At 43.9% G+C, this 19,272-nt stretch overlaps 1 protein-coding gene across 8 annotated transcripts in view; it reads right to left on the reverse strand.

The window, feature by feature from the left end:
- Positions 1 to 1,062: 1,062 nt before the first annotated feature.
- LOC100135915 (circadian locomoter output cycles protein kaput) overlaps positions 1,063 to 19,272 on the reverse strand; it is a 42,482-nt gene continuing 24,272 nt past the window's right edge. For 2 of the 8 annotated variants that reach the window (XM_021604340.2, XM_021604339.2), the window contains exons 5-23: positions 11,828 to 11,890; positions 9,577 to 9,725; positions 9,361 to 9,452; positions 9,109 to 9,138; positions 8,935 to 9,024; positions 8,715 to 8,835; positions 8,414 to 8,527; positions 8,153 to 8,271; positions 7,900 to 7,982; positions 7,354 to 7,460; positions 7,070 to 7,217; positions 6,817 to 6,898; positions 6,253 to 6,406; positions 6,048 to 6,142; positions 5,803 to 5,952; positions 4,139 to 4,297; positions 3,497 to 3,936; positions 3,100 to 3,340; positions 1,063 to 3,004 (exon numbers count right to left, since the gene is read on the reverse strand). In XM_021604340.2, the coding sequence (XP_021460015.2) occupies positions 2,741 to 3,004; positions 3,100 to 3,340; positions 3,497 to 3,936; positions 4,139 to 4,297; positions 5,803 to 5,952; positions 6,048 to 6,142; positions 6,253 to 6,406; positions 6,817 to 6,898; positions 7,070 to 7,217; positions 7,354 to 7,460; positions 7,900 to 7,982; positions 8,153 to 8,271; positions 8,414 to 8,527; positions 8,715 to 8,835; positions 8,935 to 9,024; positions 9,109 to 9,138; positions 9,361 to 9,452; positions 9,577 to 9,725; positions 11,828 to 11,890 (2,701 nt within the window). In that variant the 3' untranslated portion in view covers positions 1,063 to 2,740. Of the gene's footprint in view, positions 3,005 to 3,099; positions 3,341 to 3,496; positions 3,937 to 4,138; positions 4,298 to 5,802; positions 5,953 to 6,047; positions 6,143 to 6,252; positions 6,407 to 6,816; positions 6,899 to 7,069; positions 7,218 to 7,353; positions 7,461 to 7,899; positions 7,983 to 8,152; positions 8,272 to 8,413; positions 8,528 to 8,714; positions 8,836 to 8,934; positions 9,025 to 9,108; positions 9,175 to 9,360; positions 9,453 to 9,576; positions 9,726 to 11,827; positions 11,891 to 19,272 lie in introns of those variants that run through there. The other 6 variants (XM_021604341.2, XM_021604342.2, XM_021604344.2 and 3 more) reach the window with 6 other exon arrangements.

A 19,272-nucleotide genomic window follows, 5' to 3' on the forward strand; every position in this document is an offset into this window, starting at 1 on the left:
GGGCCCAGACATTCTACATAGTGTTGTGCTATGATACCAGAGAGGTTTGATATGTGATTTTCTTCCACCAATAAAAAGTGAAATAATGTAGGTTTCACACAGTCCTCAATTAAAAAAAATTGCCATCTATTAAGAAAAGTCCATTGAAATCGAACAGACCACAAAGATAAATGCTACCAATTAAACAATAACTTCTTTCTGACCACATGATTCAGGATTGTCACACTGAAAATCGAGGAATGAGGGAAATGCCCAAGCAAGCATAACTAAATAGTTTGGCAATAGTTTTTTTCTTGAGATGAACATAACTTGTCACGGTAAGGGACAGGATTAGTTAACATTCAATACGACTACTACTAAAGTGCCATTCTACAGAGGCCCCTGACAGGAAATGAGCAGCTTGGAAAACCAGAGGCTCGACCCCCAAGAGCCCCACTCCACAACATTTACAATAGAAACCTGGAAATCCCCTATAGAAGTTAATATGGCAACGTACATTACAACCAGTTCATAGGACCCCACTCAACAAACATCGTTTTAAATTTGCCATGGCAAGCGACACCCCATCAGCACGACAATCAAACAATCACCTTATAACACAGTTACATGGGGATAAGTACTGTCTGACAGAAGCGGCAGAGGAGCAGGAGCAGAAAAACTTCAAACATACCACATCTGTTATCCGTATGATGAATTGTTTCAATTCATTCTCTTGGCAGGTCTAACTAACACCAGTTTCACTTATTTCAGAGGTCATTTGTGTTCTAGGCCATGGATCAAATAGCCTTAGCATTCGCTCTATACTTGTCTGGACTGGGCTTAGCCATAGTACACATTAGGAAACATTTTTGTAGTTTCTCTTCTCCCATTCAAACAACTGAGAAGTGGAGAATACTGTCTGTAAGGGGTACTTAGTGTTAGAGAGGTATAAATAAGTGCTATATGTTTACTTTAATGACCCCAGCAGCTCAGATTTGCATTTCTTGGTTAAAACAGTAACCCCCCCCCATCCCATCCCACCACACACTATAATGCCTCCAGCACTGTCTGACTGGCTTTAGATAAAACAGACAAGCTCACTTTATTAACACATGAAGATGAACTCAGATCACAACAATTGCTAGCGGCATTCTGTCCAAACACTTATTTGATGAGATCCACCATCATTTAATGTTCTAAAGAGGAGAGAGATCCCTCGTTTGTTTGTTCTGACATTGCCAACCCATAAAACGCTTAATAGGAGATAAACATGCTGTAGTTGCAAGTGACAGGAGAGAGTAGGAACATAAGGGGATGCATTTCATTCATAGAACAGACACTAGATTTCTAACGGCAGAAATAGGATAATGTGCAGAAATATCACTGCGTGAATTGCATTTCTGAGTTTAAGGTAATTTTTGTGACCATTTAAAACGTAATTGAATATATATTTATATGAGAATACTCGTTTTTCTACACAAGCCTTTAGGGCTAAAAAAGTACAGTATTGTAAAGCACTAGTATAGTCTGTACCTAGAGGTACTTTGCATGCATCGCTATGAGCGTTACGAGACCACACTAAAACAGTCATAATGCCTCACTCATATTTAAATCAACTAAAGATAAACACTAAGGACTTTTTAAAAGTAAAAACATGTTTATGAATAGCAATGGCAACTGTTATGAGGCATGATGGCAGAGAAAATAATGAGCTCATAAGCTTTCCATAGGATACGTTGAAAGTATTTTTGGTAAACTTTGGGTCTTTGCTTTATTTACAATTTAAAATATTGTTCTGAGTAAAATCATGTATCTATTTAGTCCTCAACATGTCGCGTTGGACCACAATATATATTCTAAAAAAATATTGTAACTTTAAAACATTTCTGTTTTTAATCTCAATAGAGGAGTTTTATTAAAACTACGAAAGTGAGGAAGAGGATGAAACAAACTGTGACATGACCAGCAGCATCAGCTACACAGACACCCACGGTCCCAAAAAGACACACGGCCCCTGGGAAGAAGAAAATCTGTGAAAAGATCAGCCATTAAGCGTGTTTAGGTTCTTTTTTTCATAGAGTACTAGAAAAAAAGGTATATTCAAAGCTACAAATAACAGACTATGCTTTTAATTTCATGCATCATATAAAATATTAGTTATTTTTCTTTTTTTCCATATATTTACATATTATTTTTTGTTCTGTACAATAAAAGTTCAATCCACATGACATTCTTAAAAATATTTTCTGACCCATAATTACTTTGACATGAAAAACAATATGAGAAAACCAGAAAACAAACGAGGCGTCTGTCTACTCTCTGTAGGACTTCTTTGAAGCCTTGATTGAAGCTCCAGACTGGATCGTCCTGCATAAATAAAATCTGTGAGGGTGACGGGAGCACACACTGAACACACAACAAGAGGGCTGGGTAGGGGACAAGCACTGGCCCCTGTCACAGTGGTGAGGGGACCTCGACAGAGTGGAGGTCTCTGTGGGAAAGAGTTCTAAGCATGGCCATGAAGCGGAGCGACTCCGTGCTCACTGTGAGCACAGCATTGTTTTCTATCTGACGCACCAGTGGCTCATGAGTTCAGTGCAGGCAGCCAGAGATCCATCTATTGATCCATCACAAACTCTACAGACCAAGTTGAAGCAGGGTAGTCTTAGAGGCATAGTTTCAATACTGCTTTCTCAACCGATCTCTTCACCCCATCACACAGACTTGGTTCAGTCCACATGTCTGATCGGACGTTGCCAGGTTACTGGGGCTGTGTGCTGGAGCGGCCTGACATGCTATCTGCCCTGTGAGAGGCCAGCTGCTGCTCCTGTTGCTGCTGTTGTTGGAGCTGTTGTTGCTGTTGTTGTTGCTGCTGCTGGAGTTGTTGCTGCTGCTGCTGATGTTGCTGTTGTAGCTGCTGCTGCTGCTGGTGTTGTGTGCTGGCGAAGGCTCCTTGCTGCTGCAGTGGGAATGCCGTTTGCAGGATCAACTGGGTGGACTGGTTTCCATGGAGCAGCCGAGGGCCCTAGATAGGAAGAACAGAGAGGTGAGTGGCTGGTCAGAATAGGGACAAGTACCGGATCTACCTTTAGAAACGTTACTCTCTGGTGGTCACCTCACCTGGAGGAACTGTGTTTGTTGCTGGGCCAGCCCTTGCTGTGTGGCTTCGGCCTGAGACTGAGCCTGCTGCTCCTGCTGCTGAGGCTGCTGCTGGGCAATGCTGATGGTCTGAGTCTGGCCCTGCTGAGGAGCGAATGCTGTCACCACCTGGCCCATGAACATGGTTGTAGGGACCATGACCGCTCCACACGCCATCGGCCCAGTCACCAGCTTAGTCAGCAACTGAGAGCCAGCAGGGAACCTGAGAGAGATGAGGGAGTGAGGGTGGTAATGAATGAGCAACAGATTTTTTAAAACAGACACATGAAAATGTATGCAAATCCTGTGGATAATCAGCATATTTCTCAGTAACATCAGCCACTGAGTGTGGCGCATACCGAGTGAGAGGAGAACATACCCTGTTGGTGGCATCGTGTACCTGATCTGTCCCGAGCGGTCCTGGGCAAAGTTTGCCATGGCAGCTGTGTTGTTGCTGCTGTTCTGGGCCAAGTTGGTAGCGATCTGGACCACATTGGCCTGGTTGGGCTGAGAGATCATCATGGTGTTGTAGAGGGAAGCCGGCAGGGCACTCTGCTGGGGCGGCAGAGAGTGGGTCGACCGCACTGAAGACTGTGAGAGGACAGAGCTGGTGTCTCGTAACAGGTTCTGTTGTTGGGGCTGGGACTGCTGCTGGGGTTGTTGTTGGACCGTATGCTGCTGTGGAGTGCTGCCCTGCAGACTGCCTGCAGACACCACTTGGCCATGCATGGTGAGAGCACCCCCTGGCTGCATGGTGGTCCCGTGTGCCAGCTGCACAGAGCCCAGGCTCAGCCCACTTGTACCCGGCTGGAGAAACATCTGCACCAGAGCAAATACCACAGAGTAAGACGAATCTCCTTTCATAGACAAACACAGGCATAATGACAGATGCATGCATCCACGCAAATGTGCAGACATTTTGGTTCAAGTACTCACACAGTTCTACATAAGAGGGCAGGTGGTTAGTATATGAGGCCCAATAGCGCTATTCCCCAGACAGACATTAGGGGGCAGTGCTCACCTGTAGGCCATGGCCCTGCACCTTGTTGAGCTCTTCCTGGATCTGCCTGAGCTCCTGCTGCTGCCTCTGGATGTTGGCCTCGATCATCCTGGTCCTCTGCTCCAGCTGATCCTTCAGGTGCTGCATTGCGTCCAGCTGGGTGGAAAACTGTACCATGGGCTAACAAAGTTAACTGTCTTTCAAAGATAATTCGTAAAAATCCAAATAACTTCATAGATCTTCATTGTAAAGGGTTTAAACACTGTTTCCCATGCTTGTTCAATGAACCATAAACAATTAACGAACATGCACCTGTGGAACGGTTGTTAAGACACTAACAGCTTACAGACGGTAGGCAATTAAGGTCACAGTTATGAAAACCTAGGACACTAAAGAGGCCTTTCTACTGACTCTGAAAAACACCAAAAGAAAGATGCCCAGGGTCCCTGCTCATCATGCCTTAGGCATGCTGCAAGGAGGCATGAGGACTGCAGATGTAGCCAGAGCAATAAATTGCAATGTCCGTACTGTGAGACGCCTAAGACAGCGCTACAGGGAGACAGGACGGACAGCTGATCATCCTCGCAGTGGCAGAACCACGTGTAACAACTCCTGCACAGGAGCGATACATTCGAACATCACACCTGCGGGACAGGTACAGGATGGCAACAACAACTGCCCGAGTTACACCAGGAACGCACAATCCCTCCATCAGTGCTCAGACTGTTCGCAATAGGCTGAGAGAGGCTGGACTGAGGGCTTGTAGGCCTGTTGTAAGGCAGGTCCTCATCAGAAATCACCGGCAACAATGTCGCCTGTGGGCACAAACCCACCGTCACTGGCCCAGATAGGACTGGCAAAAAGTGCTCTTCACTGACGAGTCGCGGTTTTGTCTCACCAGGGTGATGGTCGGATTCGTGTTTATCTTCGAAGGAATGCGCGTTACACCGAGGCCTGTACTCTGGAGCGGGATCGATTTGGAGGTGGAGGGTCCGTCGTGGTCTGGGGCGGTGTGTCACAGCATCCTCGGACTGAGCTTGTTGTCATTGCAGAGCAGACATTCTCAACGCTGTGCGTTACAGGGAAGACATCCTCCTCCCTCATGTGGTACCCTTCCTGCAGGCTCATACTGATATGACCCTCCAGCATGACAATGCCACCAACCACACGGCTCATTCTGTGCATGATTTCCTGCAAGACAGGAATGTCAGTGTTCTGCCATGGCCAGCAAAGAGCCCGGATCTCAATCCCATTGAGCACGTCTGGGACCTGTTGGATCGGAGGGCGAGGGCTAGGGCCATTCCCCCCAGAAATGTCTGGGAACTTGCAGTTGTCTTGGTGGAAGAGTGGGGTAACATCTCACAGCAAGACCTGGCAAATCTGGTGCTGTCCATGAGGAGGAGATGCACTGCAGTACTTAATGCAGCTGGTGGCCACACCAGATACTGACTGTTACTTTTGACCCCCCCTTTGTTCAGGGACACATTATTAAATTTCTGTTAGTGACAGTGTATGTCTCAGTTGTTGAATATTGTTATGTTCATACAAACATTTACACATGTTAAGTTTGCTGAAAATAAACGCAGTTGATAGTGAGAGGACAATTTTTGCTGTTGTTGAGTTTCTGTGTCACTGACTCTAGCAAAAGAAACTGCCAAATTACAATCATGAGGAAGATTTCTCACCTGGACACTGGGCTGGATCTGAAGCTGCTGCTGTTGAGGTGGTGGTTGCTGCTGTTGCAGTTGTTGTTGTTGCTGCGGTTGTTGTTGTGGAACCATGGACGGGGTCATGTTCTGCCCTGTGTTCTGGGTGTGCTGGGAGCTCATCGATTGCTGTTGGATACAAGCACAGGAACTACATTAGGAACCAAATCACTATCAAATATAGAGAGAGGCTTGACCGCAAGCTGAAAGAAACCCACTCTGACCTGACTGCTGATGGATGATCTTCGCTGTGATGTCATCTCAATAGCAGAGACGGACTGGCATCCCGGTGTACCCCTGTCTGTCTTAAGCTTAGGTGCTGAGAAGGAAAAAACAAACACCTTACTCTTAGGATCAAAGAAGCTCTCAGGACAGATGACATCATATTAGACAAGATGGATGTAGTAACGTCATGTGGTCAGCGCTTACAGGCTGGGTTGGAGATGGCAGTGTGGGACGAGGACTTGCGGGAGCTGTGTGAGGAGGCCGAGGGCGTCCGGCTGCGGTCAAAGCCATCTAGGGCCTCCTTCAGACTGGAGGTGTTGAGCTGGTGTTGAGACTCAGAACCAGAGTCCTGAGACTGCTGTGAGATGAGAGAGCAGAGAGAACAGTCAGTAGAGACTCACTACTAGAACTCCCAAGCCTTGTTAGAACACTTGGGAAATACATCCTTCCTTCCTCCCTTGCATGAGGTAATCACTGATCTAACACAGTTGGATTGGTGAAAAGAAGGATCGTACTACTGGGATTGAAGGACGCATTCAAAACCCATAACCCCACTGTTTGCTCACCAAAGATGTTTTCACATCCTCCTTGTTGTCTGAGCACTTAACCATGTCTTACTCCAGTGAGAGTCACAGACAGTGAGACATCGTATCCCTTAAACTGAACAAGACCTCATTAACCAAACTCAGCCATCTCTTTATTCCTGCTCAGTGATTTCTTATGGTCAGTGGTCAGCAAGTTCTCACATTGGTCTTATAAGTGTCTCACCTTATCTACTGCAGAGATCTCTGGCGGTGACTCCTCAACAATCCCCAGCTCTCTGCGCTGTTCAGCCCTCACCTCAGCATAGCTGCTCCACAAGAGAGAGACAGTGTTGAACACCATGCCCGATGGTGGTGTATGTGATAGTGTTTAGGATGTCAATGCAATACTGCTGGTTATATGTAGTATGACTGACACATTGATACTTGTTGCGAGATATGCATATGAATATCCTTTTTAGTGCTTAGTCGATCTTCACCTGACGACAGTGTGCGTGCAGACGATGAACTCGGGCCTGGAGTTCCACTGGTGGTAGGTGATGTAGTAATGGGTTTGGAGCCAGATCCACTGTTGACCTTTGGTGAGAAACCTGTAGTAGCACGATTTCCCCTTCCCATACTGCATTACTGCAGAATGCAGCAAGAGAGAGAGAGAGGAGAGAGATGATGTCACAGATCTGTACATGGGACAGTAAAACACAAACACACTCATAAAATGTGCACTTACAAAATACACAAATACGACAAAAAAAATATGACTCACAGTGTTCGTGGCATTTGGCCAGTGTCTCCAGGTCATCTACGTGGTAGTAGTCATATCCAGATGTACCCAGAACCTCAAACGGCAGGTAACCTATTATGGGCGGAGCCCTGGGGAGATAAACAAGCAATGTTATTAATTTGACAGCATAACCCATTTAAATACAATGATATACAGTTTCTCAGCCTTTTAAGCAGTAATGACACATTAAAACCCCATACAAAGCATTGTATTAACCTCTGGACATAGTGTCTACAAAGGTCCATATAATCAAGGTTTTCAGTAGCAGTGAAACACTAAGTACTCCATCTAGTGCTGTTGCTCCTAAACGGTTGAGACTCAGAGCTGTTTCCTCTAGAGAGCAAGCCGACTGACTGGCCCAGATATAGAACATAGCAGCCAGCTAACAGAGTTAACCCAAACACACTCTCACTGGGTCTGTGTTCTGACTGATGTGCTGAGTCTCACACAGCTAGAGGCTAACTCTCTCTTGCATGACATAGGCAAGTAAGCACACACACAGACATGGATATAGACAGCACACATTACCTGTGGTCCAAGAAGAGGAACTTCCATTCTAAGCTGTGTCTAGAGGTGAATTCTTCATTGGGTTCTTCAACAGTGCACATCTCCTGTGGGGTGAATTAAGAAAAACTAGATGTTTACATCTCATACAAAGAAAATAATTTACAGTGCTCCTACTAAGAACACTTTACAGTACAACATTAGACATATTTGGTTACCTAGCTAACGAAATATGCAGTCTGTGATATATAAGTCTCTAGAATTCCAATTGTTTTACCTTGATAAACTGTGGTTTGGCTAATCTCACAGTTGCTATGAAACAGACTCGGTCCTCAAAAGCGGGCCGGAGTGACCGCTGGATCACCCCTTCCAAGCCATTTCGAGTTGAGTTAGGCACTATAGGAGAAAGGGAAAATTAGTAATTGTTGCCTTTTGGTCGGTCTAAGTGCATTTATGGTCACAAACCAAATACAGGCCAGCTACTTGTGTACTACATTCAAAGTCAAATTTTTCCTAAATCAATATAATGAAAACTTACCATTATTCAGGGACTTGAAGTTTCCGATGAACTTAACATACTCATACACAGGAGGCTCTTTGGGGTCGATCGTCCCTCGGAGCATGTGGCAACAGAATTCTAACTGGTTTTTCGCTGAAAACAAATTAAATCATACAATAAAGCAGAGTACAATTTGATAGACTTGGTTTAAATAAACTCATCTAGTTCTGAAACAAATCATCTACTCATGGCATGCTGTGGCCAAAACTTGACATAGGCCATTTAGACCATGAACATGATAGAAACTACTAGACAATACTGAAACAACTCCAGTACTTACTCTTGAGATACTCTGGCGTTAGCGTCTCTCCCTCCAGTATGTGAGACGACAGGGCTTTATACACGTCTGAATGTTCCCCCAGGGGCAGGAAGTTCAACAGGTTCTGATCCACCAGGTCAGACTGAAACCAACACACACATGTATGTCATCCTTGGTCATGGATGTCAACCTCACATACGGTAGGCATTAACTCATGTATATGCATGGAGTGAATACTTACAGGAAGATGTTCCAGTAGAGATGTAACACTCTCTGAGACATAGATTATGTTCCCATCTGTCATAATTGCTAGGAAGAAGCCGTCTAATGCCTAGCAGATACAAAACAGTGTGTTAAAACACCATCTACTTGCAAAATAGAATGTGAGAAAGTGAACTATGTAGAAAACAGGTACCATTGCGCTCAACCTTGAACTTGAATAGTCCTTGGTGCGTTAAACCAAAAAGGGTGGGGGGGTTTTCTTGCTTACACAGCAGGCAGGGAAAAAAATTCACAGACGTTTCGTTGTCAACCTTCTTCAGTTAACTACAAAAACAGTACAGAATGTTGCTACTGATATCCTTGGACTGACATCCTTTCTTTCAGGATACTTCTTAGTGAAAGGATGTGCAAACTACTGTACTTTAGTGTGTCAAGTGCCACTGACCTCCAGCATCAGCTGTGTGAACTCTTCATTACTAAGAAAAGGAGGTTTCCAGTCCTGTCGGATCTCACTCGACTCTGACTGCGCAGCTATTTCTGACAGAAACACAGATGGGGGAGTTACTGATGTTAAATACTCAGACAACTTGGTAAAAACACAGAAATGTTCCTATTCTTCCAGACATGTTGATTTCCGAGGGCTAGGAGGAGAGGTCTTTACCTTTATGCTTGCGTAGGAAGTCGATGCTCTTCTGTAAGATGGTGGACTTGTCCATCTTTCGGGTGTTGCCTGGCAGCATGGTACCCAGCTCCTTGATGAGGACATTGAACTGGTCTCTGCGCTTCTTCTCAGACTTGTTACGGGACACTCTGGAGGGTTGGACATGAGAAACAAGAATACACATACTAAGATTCTAACAAAAACAACACAATGATTACATGCAACATTCGCACTGAGCTAAAGGGTAGAGCTGCCACTTTCAAGGAGCGGGACACTAACCAGGAAGCTTATAAGAAATCCCGCTATGCCCTTCGACGAACCATCAAACAGGCAAAGCATCAATACAGGACTAAGATTGAATCGTACTACACTGGCTCAGACGCTCGTCTTATGTGGCAGGGCTTGCAAACTATTACAGACTACAAAGGGAAGCACAGTCGAGAGCTGCCCAGTGACACAAGCCTACCAGACGAGCTAAATAACTTATTTGCTCGCGTCGAGGCAAGTAACACTGAAACATGCATGAGAGCATCAGCTGTTCCGGACGACTGTGTGATCATGCTCCCTGCAGCCGATGTGAGTAAGACCTTAAAAAAGGTCAACATTCACAAGGCCGCAGGGCCAGGCGTATTACCAGGACGTGTACTCCGAGGATGCGCAGGCCAACTGGCAAGTGTCTTTACTGATATTTTCAACCTCTCCCTGTCTGAGTCTATAATACCAACACGTTTCAAGCAGACCACCATAGTCCCTTTGCCCAAGAACACTAAGGTAACCTGCCTAAATGACTACCGACCCGTAGTGCTCATGTCTGTAGCCATGAAATGCTTTGAAAGGCTGGTCATGGCTCACAACACCATTATCCCAGAAACCCTAGACCCACTCCAATTTGCATACCGCACCAACAGATCCACAGATGATGCCATCTCTATTGCACTCCACACTGCCCTTTCACACCTGGACAAAAGGAACACCTATGTGAGAATGCTATTCATTGACTACAGCTCAGCGTTCCAACACCATAGTCCCCTCAAAGCTCATCACTAATCTGCAACTGGATCCTGGACTTCTTGACGGGCCACCCCCACGTGGTAAGGGTAGGTAACAACACAGCCGCCACGCTGATCATCAACACTTGGGACCCTCAGGGGGTGTGCTAAGCCCCCTCCTGTACTCCCTGTTCACTCATGACTGCATGGTCAGGCAAGACTCCAACACCATCATTAAGTTTGCTGATGAAACAACAGTGGTAGGCCTGATCACCGACAACAATCAGACAGCCTATAAGGAGGTGGTCAGAGACCTGACCGTGTGGTGCAAGGACCACAACCTCTCCCTCAACGTGATCAAGACAAAGGAGATAATTGTGGACTAACAGGAAAAGAAGGATCGAGCACACCCCCATTCTCATTGACGGGGCTGCAGTGGAGCAGGTTGAGTGTGTTCCTTGGTGTCCACATCACCAACAAACTATCATGGTCCAAACACACTAAAATAGTCATGAAGAGGGCACGACAAAGCCTATTCCCCCTCAGGAGACTGAAAAAAGTTGGCATGATCCTCAGATCCTCAAAAGGTTTTATAGCTGCACCATCGAGAGCATCCTGATGGGTTTCATCACTGCCTGGTATGGCAACTGCTCGGCCTCCGGCCGCAAGGCACTACAGGAGGTTGTGTGTACGGCCCAGTACGTCACAGAGGCCAAGCTTCCTGCTATCCTGGACCTCTATACCAGGCGGTGTCAGAAGAAGGCCCTAAAAATTGTCAAAGACTCCAACCACCCGTGTCATAGACTGTTCTCTCTGCTACCACACATCTAGGTCCAAGATAGCATCTACCCCCAAGCCGTAAGACTTCTGAACAACTAATCTAATGGCTACCCATAAAGCTGCTGCTACTCTGTTATTATCTATGCATCGTCACTTTAATAACTCTACCTACATGTACATATTACCTCAACAGCAGTGCCACCGCAGATTGACATTGTACCGGTACCCCCTGTATAAAGCCCCGCTATTGTTATTTCCCGCTGCTCTTTCATTATTTGTTTTTCTTATCTATTACTTCATTCTTTAGGTATTTTCTTAAAACTGCATTGATGGTTAAGGGCTTGTAAGTAAGCATTTCACTGTAAGGTCTGCACCTGTTGTATTCGGCGCATGTGACAAATAAAATGTGATTTGATTTGATCAAACTAAGCCTACGTACAGAGTTGTCTTTAATGTAGCGCTTGAGCTCATAAAGACCTCACCGTTTTGCTTTGTCCTTTTCATCTTCTTCCATTAACCCATCAAAGATACTGCTGGCGTCATCCCTGCAAAACAAACAACCAACCATTTTTATTTCGGGCCAAAACGCTGGTGCAGATAGCATTGGTCAGACTGCTACCCCAGCCCGGTCCGTAGAGGGCAGTGCGAAGCATAGTCTAAATTTAGACAGAGCCCATGCTCAATGACTCAGCTGGTATTGAGGCAGAATGACCAGGAATGCAACTCATTTGCCTTGGAAGGCAGAACCTTTTGCTTACTCAGCAGACTAGGACTGACGTCACTAACATGTAGGTCAGATGGTCATTATTAGAACCTTGACAAGTGGCATAGCTAATGTTCTGCCTGCAGTTAGGATAATAATCCTGAAGTAGTGTCAGCATGGATGTGACCTATTGTAGCCTATGGTGTTGTGTATGTGCCAGTATGCATGTAGCTGTGTGTATATAAGTGTGTACACCCAGTAAATGTCAATACACACCTTCAAGAACAGAATTAAAGTGCTCGTCTGTCTGTTTGCATGCGTGGATATTCAGGTGCACTTTCCTCAGGTCCAGGTGAGCGTTCACTGTGCTCCTCAGTCCTTCCAACCAGTTCTACATAGTTGTTATATACACTACATGACCAAAAGCATATGGACACCTGCTTGTCGACCATCTCATTCCAAAATCACGGGCATTAATATAAAGTTGGTCCCCCCTTTGCTGCTATAACAGCCTCCACTCTTATGGGAAGGCTTTCCAGTAGATGTTGGAACATTGCGGCAGGGATTTGCTTCCATTCAGCGACAGTAGCATTAGTGAGGTCGGGCACTGACGTTGGATGATTAGGCCTGGCTCGCAGTTGGCGTTCGAAATTCATCCCAAAGGTGTTCGATGGGGTTGAGGTCAAGGCTCTTTGCAGGCCAGTCAAGTTCTTACAAACCAATCTCGACAAACCATTTCTGTATGGACCTCTGTTTGTGCATGGGGGCATTGTCATGCTGAAACAGGAAAGGGTCTTCCCCAAACTGTTGCCACAAAGTTGAAAGGTCATAATTGTCTAGAATGTCATTGTATGCTGTAGGGTTAGGATTTCCCTTCATTGGAACTATTCCTCCTCCAAACTTTACAGTTGGCCCTATGCTTTGGGGCAGGTAGCGTTCTCCTGGCATCTGCCAAACCCAGATTCTTCTGTTGGACTGCCAGATGGTGAAGTGTGATTCATCTTTCCATAGTAACGCGATTCCACTGCTCCAGAGTCCAATGGCGGCAAGCTTTACACCACACCAGGTGACGCTTGGCATTGCGCATGGTGATCATAGGCTTGTGTGCGGCTGCTCGGCCATGGAAATCCATTTCATGAAGCTCCCGACTAACAGTTCTTGTGTGGACATTGCTTCCAGAAGCAGTTCGGAACCCGGTAGTGAGTGAAGCAACAGAGGACAGATGATTTTTACACGCTATATGTTTCAGCACTTGTTTGTCTCGTTCTGTGAGCTTACCACTTTGCGGCTGAGCCGTTGTTGCTCCTAGCTCTAGCAGGGCAGACATTTGACGAACTGACTTGTTGGAAAGGTGGCATCCTTTGAAGGTGCCACATTGAAAGTCACTGGGGCGCTTCAGTAAGGACATTTTATTTCCTATGTTTGTCTATGGAGATTGCATGGCTGTGTGCTTCATTTTATACACCGTCAGCAATGGGTGTGACTGAAATAGCTGAATCCACTAATTTGAAGGGGTGCCCACATACTTTCGTGTGTGTGTGTGTGTGTATTTGTCAATTTTTTCATACACTCCAGATTCAAACCACCCATGCTATCCCAATAATAAATGATTCGATTTTTCCATTGTGTCAATTATGGCAGATTGATTGACTTCCAAGTTTTTTCAAGATGAGAAGAGAATTGTCCAGCCCATTGTGCATCTCACTACACCCAGTGCTTGACTTGGGATGGAAGAATTGCAGGAGCTGTCTTTTTCCAAGTCGGTACATTATACTATGTTCACCGAAATTCACAAATTGCATTAGGCTATATAGACCTCTATACATTGAACCATATTTTCATGACTTATTATAGCCTACATGAAAAAGTAAACATTATTGACACTGGAAAACTTTTGTCTAATCCCATGTAGATATACCAACTCCTGCCGTTGATCAAGGCACTTAGCCCCCACATAACATGTGACTAACAGTTCAGTTCTATCAACATGTGGTCAACCCTCCATCAGGAGAGCTCCAGGGTGTGCAGGCTTGACTTTTTCAACATCACAACCAAATACTTTTGTCTTTATAAAATTATTTCTTCATTCAATAAATCAGGGATCAAATGGATAAGGTAGGCTACTTCAAAGCAAGATGTCTAAGTAGACGACGGACAGACGCAACGGACAGATCAAAAGCAAAGGTTTGGACACCTACTCATTCAAGTTTTTTTTACATTTGTAGAATAATAGTAAAGACAACAAAACTATGAAATAACACATGGAATCATGTAGTAACCACAAAAAAAAGTGTATTTGAGATTCTTCAAAGTAGCCACCCTTAGCCTTGAAGACCGCTTTGCACACTCTTGGCATTCTCTTAACCAGCTTCATGAGGTAGTCATCTGGAATGCATTTCAATTAACAGGTGTACTTTGTTAAAAGTTAATGTGCAAAAATGTATTTCCTTCTTAATGCGTTTGAGCCAATCAGTTGTGTTGTGACAAGGTAGGGGAGGTGTACAGAAGATGGTCTTTACCAAATAGGGCTACGTCCATATTATGGCAAGAACAGCTCAAATAAGCAAAGAGAAACGACAGTCCATCATTACTTTAAGACATGCAGGGCAGTCAAGTTTCTTCAAGTGCAGTTTTAAAAACCATCAAGCTCTATGATCAAACTGGCTCTCATGAGGACCGCCACAGGAAAGGAAGACCCAGAGTTACCTCTGCTGCAGAGGATAACTTCATTAGAGTTACCAGCCTCAGAAATTGCAGCCCAAACAAATGCTTCACAGAGTTCAAGTAATTTCCTTATATGAACTCTAACTCAGTAAAATTGTTAAAATTGCTGCATGTTGTGTTGATATTTTTGTTCAGTATAGTTAGTCTCCAATTATTTTATACCTGCTACTGAAATGACGCACTCTCTCCCCTCGGGCAACGGCCCACTCACACTGGCACACACGCAGCACCAAGGGCCATTCCGATAATGGCTGATATGTGCTTTCATGAATTATATTAACAACAATTATGAAACTAATTTCCATGACTTTTCCTGACTACACAAACCCTCATTTGACCCTCATCTGGCACATTTTTAATCAGTGCAATCTCGAACAGCCTACTGTCACTCAGGAAATCAGGAAATGAATGCCCACTCTCCATTGCTATTCAATGAAGATCCCGCCTTCATTCCACTTTGATGAACCTTTTTTGCCAGAGTGTGTGAATCTGGGCCAGCAAAAGGCTACTTTATTTTTGTTACCGGTATGCAATTCCCCAAAAATTGAAAGTGCCAGTATGGTGTTCCGGACAGCTTCAGTGCAAGTCAAGCACTGAATACACACCCATAGGCACGTCTTAAAATAGGCAGGCAGACAGATTAAAAGTACATTTACATTGTAATACTTCTGACAGCCAACTTTCTAGCGCTGCCCACAACTTCCACACTTTATAGCATTCCCAGAAAGCATGGATTATGGAGTCATTATTAGTTTTACACTTAAAGACATGACTCTGCAGTTGTGCTGTAGAATTTGTGAATTCTCTCATGTATAATAAATTCCATACATTAGTTTATACTGGATTAAGCCTATATTTTCATAAACTGTCATTTTGTTAGTAATGCTCCAACTTTCCCTCCATCTTGTGCCAACATCAGTTACTTTGTCTTTTTTCCTAAGAGATTATCAGTTGGATATGCTCTCTGCAAGGCTTCCTATATCTTCCCTGTCATATGAACATACATTTCTGACTCAAATAAGATTCCCTCAAGGTTTCTCCCTCCAAGGTCTATTTTCACTGCACACTTCTCATTGAACAATAATTAATGGACCAATGGGGGGGGGGGGGGGGGGGGGGGGGATGACATATACTGGCATGCTTTTCTGTATGTGTGCATGTGTGCCTAATTTGCCTTCATGCATTTCTGTGCATGCTGTGTGAGCATGAGAATAATGTGGTGCCTGTGTTTTTTTACCCCAGGGCTACTTCAAACAAATAAGCTCCAATTACACTCACCAATGCTATTTTTAGACAAGCCCATTAAAGTCAACAATGTAGAAACACAATAGATTAATAGCAAACAACAAATACAGTAATGACGAGTAAACAAGCATTTTACAACAATGTGCTGGGCGATATGAACCAAAAGTAATATAAAATGTAACCATTTTGCTTGATAGTGATATATACAATGATTGAGATATATATCTCTAACGTATTTATTTATAGATCTTTTTTTTAAATGGACAATTATGCCTACTTTCCATTAGTGGCAGTTTTTTTGTTGTTGTGCCAAGACAACTGAGATGGTATAGCCTATGATAGAAAATGTTAATTATTTCCAGGGAATGCATGGTTGATATTTTGATGTGCAAACCTGTCAAAATAGGATCCAGAATGATCAGATTTGTTTTGAGGTCTTCAGAGATGAATTTGCCCACGCCTATTGGCCTTGGCCACAGGTGTCAAATTTATTCCATGGAGGGCTGAGATGTTTGCAGGTTCACACTCCTCCTTTGTACTTGATTGATGAATTATGGTCACTAATTAGTAAGGAACTCCCACCACCTGGTTGTCTAGAGCTTAATTGAAAGGGAAAAACCCAAACCCTGCAGACACTAGGCCCTCCATGGAACGAGTTTGACACCCATGTTCTAGGTTATATTGTTCACCACGTGTGGAAGTGAGAACTCAAAACACTTAGCCATGTAGAGTTAGCAATCTAGCTATCAGTAAATGTAATGTCCAACAAAACTTTTCAGTACTAGGCCTAGGCTACTTGATGTAAGACAATTCAGCGCAAATGGTGCACTCCGCTCTGTGGCACATCAAAACCATACTCCGGTTGTAAAGTGGTGCCATGAACTCAATATTAAGAGGTGAGAAAAAACAGTAGTAACTTTGAAAACAGTCTGTCCCGCAATTGCATTTGGAGCAATGGTCATATGCTTGTGCTTATCAGAAAGCATCCCTCCCTCCTCTGTGCGCAGTGGGGAGAGGGAGCGATCAATGTTGGCCAAATAATCGTCTTAGAACAAAAAAAATATGTGCAGGAACGTTGTGTAGAATTTTTTTTAATTACCGACCTAAGCAAACTGCAATGGAGGGCAATGTCAGTGTGGGTAATTTTGGGTTTATCATCCCAGCTCTCTTGTACATCCCACACCAAGCCAAAGATACAGTGCCTTGCGAAAGTATTTGGCCCCCTTGAACTTTGTGACCTTTTGCCACATTTCAGGCTTCAAACATAAAGATATAAAACTGTATTTTATTGTGAAGAATCAACAACAAGTGGGACACAATCATGAAGTGGAATGACATTTATTGGATATTTCAAACTTTAACAACTCAAAAACTGAAAAATTGGGCGTGCAAAATTATTCAGCCCCCTTAAGTTAATACTTTGTAGCGCCACCTTTTGCTGCGATTACAGCTGTAAGTCGCTTGGGGTATGTCTCTATCAGTTTTGCACATCGAGAGACTGAAATTTTTTCCCATTCCTCCTTGCAAAACAGCTCGAGCTCAGTGAGGTTGGATGGAGAGCATTTGGAAACAGCAGTTTTCAGTTCTTTCCACAGATTCTCGATTGGATTCAGGTCTGGACTTTGACTTGGCCATTCTAACACCTGGATATGTTTATTTTTGAACCATTCCATTGTATATTTTGCTTTATGTTTTGTATCATTGTCTTGTTGGAAGACAAATCTCCGTCCCAGTCTCAGGTCTTTTGCAGACTCCATCAGGTTTTCTTCCAGAATGGTCCTGTATTTGGCTCCATCCATCTTCCCATCAATTTTAACCATCTTCCCTGTCCCTGCTGAAGAAAAGCAGGCCCAAACCATGATGCTGCCACCACCATGTTTGACAGTGGGGATGGTGTGTTCAGCTGTGTTGCTTTTACGCCAAACATAACGTTTTGCATTGTTGCCAAAAAGTTCAATTTTGGTTTCATCTGACCAGAGCACCTTCTTCCACATGTTTGGTGTGTCTCCCAGGTGGCTTGTGGCAAACTTTAAACGACACTTTTTATGGATATCTTTAAGAAATGGCTTTCTTCTTGCCACTCTTCCATAAAGGCCAGATTTGTGCAATATACGACTGATTGTTGTCCTATGGACAGAGTCTCCCACCTCAGCTGTAGATCTCTGCAGTTCATCCAGAGTGATCATGGGCCTCTTGGCTGCATCTCTGATCAGTCTTCTCCTTGTATGAGCTGAAAGTTTAGAGGGACGGCCAGGTCTTGGTAGATTTGCAGTGGTCTGATACTCCTTCCATTTCAATATTATCGCTTGCACAGTGCTCCTTGGGATGTTTAAAGCTTGGGAAATCTTTTTGTATCCAAATCCGGCTTTAAACTTCTTCACAACAGTATCTCGGACCTGCCTGGTGTGTTCCTTGTTCTTCATGATGCTCTCTGCGCTTTTAACGTACCTCTGAGACTATCACAGTGCAGGTGCATTTATACGGAGACTTGATTACCCACAGGTGGATTGTATTTATCATCATTAGTCATTTAGGTCAACATTGGATCATTCAGAGATCCTCACTGAACTTCTGGAGAGAGTTTGCTGCACTGAAAGTAAAGGGGCTGAATAATTTTGCACGCCCAATTTTTCAGTTTTTGATATGTTAAAAAAGTTTGAAATATCCAATAAATGTCGTTCCACTTCATGATTGTGTCCCACTTGTTGTTGATTCTTCACAAAAAAATACAGTTTTATATCTTTATGTTTGAAGCCTGAAATGTGGCAAAATGTCGCAAAGTTCAAGGGGGCCGAATACTTTCGCAAGGCACTGTATATGCATTTTACATTTGCTGTACTTTCATTGCATTTGTTGATAACGAAATCTGACAATACTCTGGATACATTCAGTAACATAATATTCATGGCAAATTTGGGGTAGGTGCAAAATAGGACGAAAATATGACAAGGTTTTGAGGGAGAGGTCTAACTGGTGTCTCCAAGTGGCCACATACAGCATCTCCAGAAATGATTCATAACTCTATACTTTTTTTCAAAATGTTGTTGTGTTACAGCCTGAATTTCAAATGTATTACATTTTGATTTTGTATCTCTGATATACACACAATAAGCCCATAATGTCAAGTGGAATTGTCTTCATAGAACCTTAAAAATGTAAAAATGTGCTTAAATTCCGATGCATGGACTCATTCTGTGTTCAATAATAGTGGTTAACATGATTTTTGAATGACTAGCCCATCTCTGTACCCCACGC

This window comes from Oncorhynchus mykiss, chromosome 5, assembly GCF_013265735.2.
Source record: "Oncorhynchus mykiss isolate Arlee chromosome 5, USDA_OmykA_1.1, whole genome shotgun sequence".
NCBI classification, from domain to species: Eukaryota; Metazoa; Chordata; class Actinopteri; order Salmoniformes; family Salmonidae; genus Oncorhynchus; species Oncorhynchus mykiss.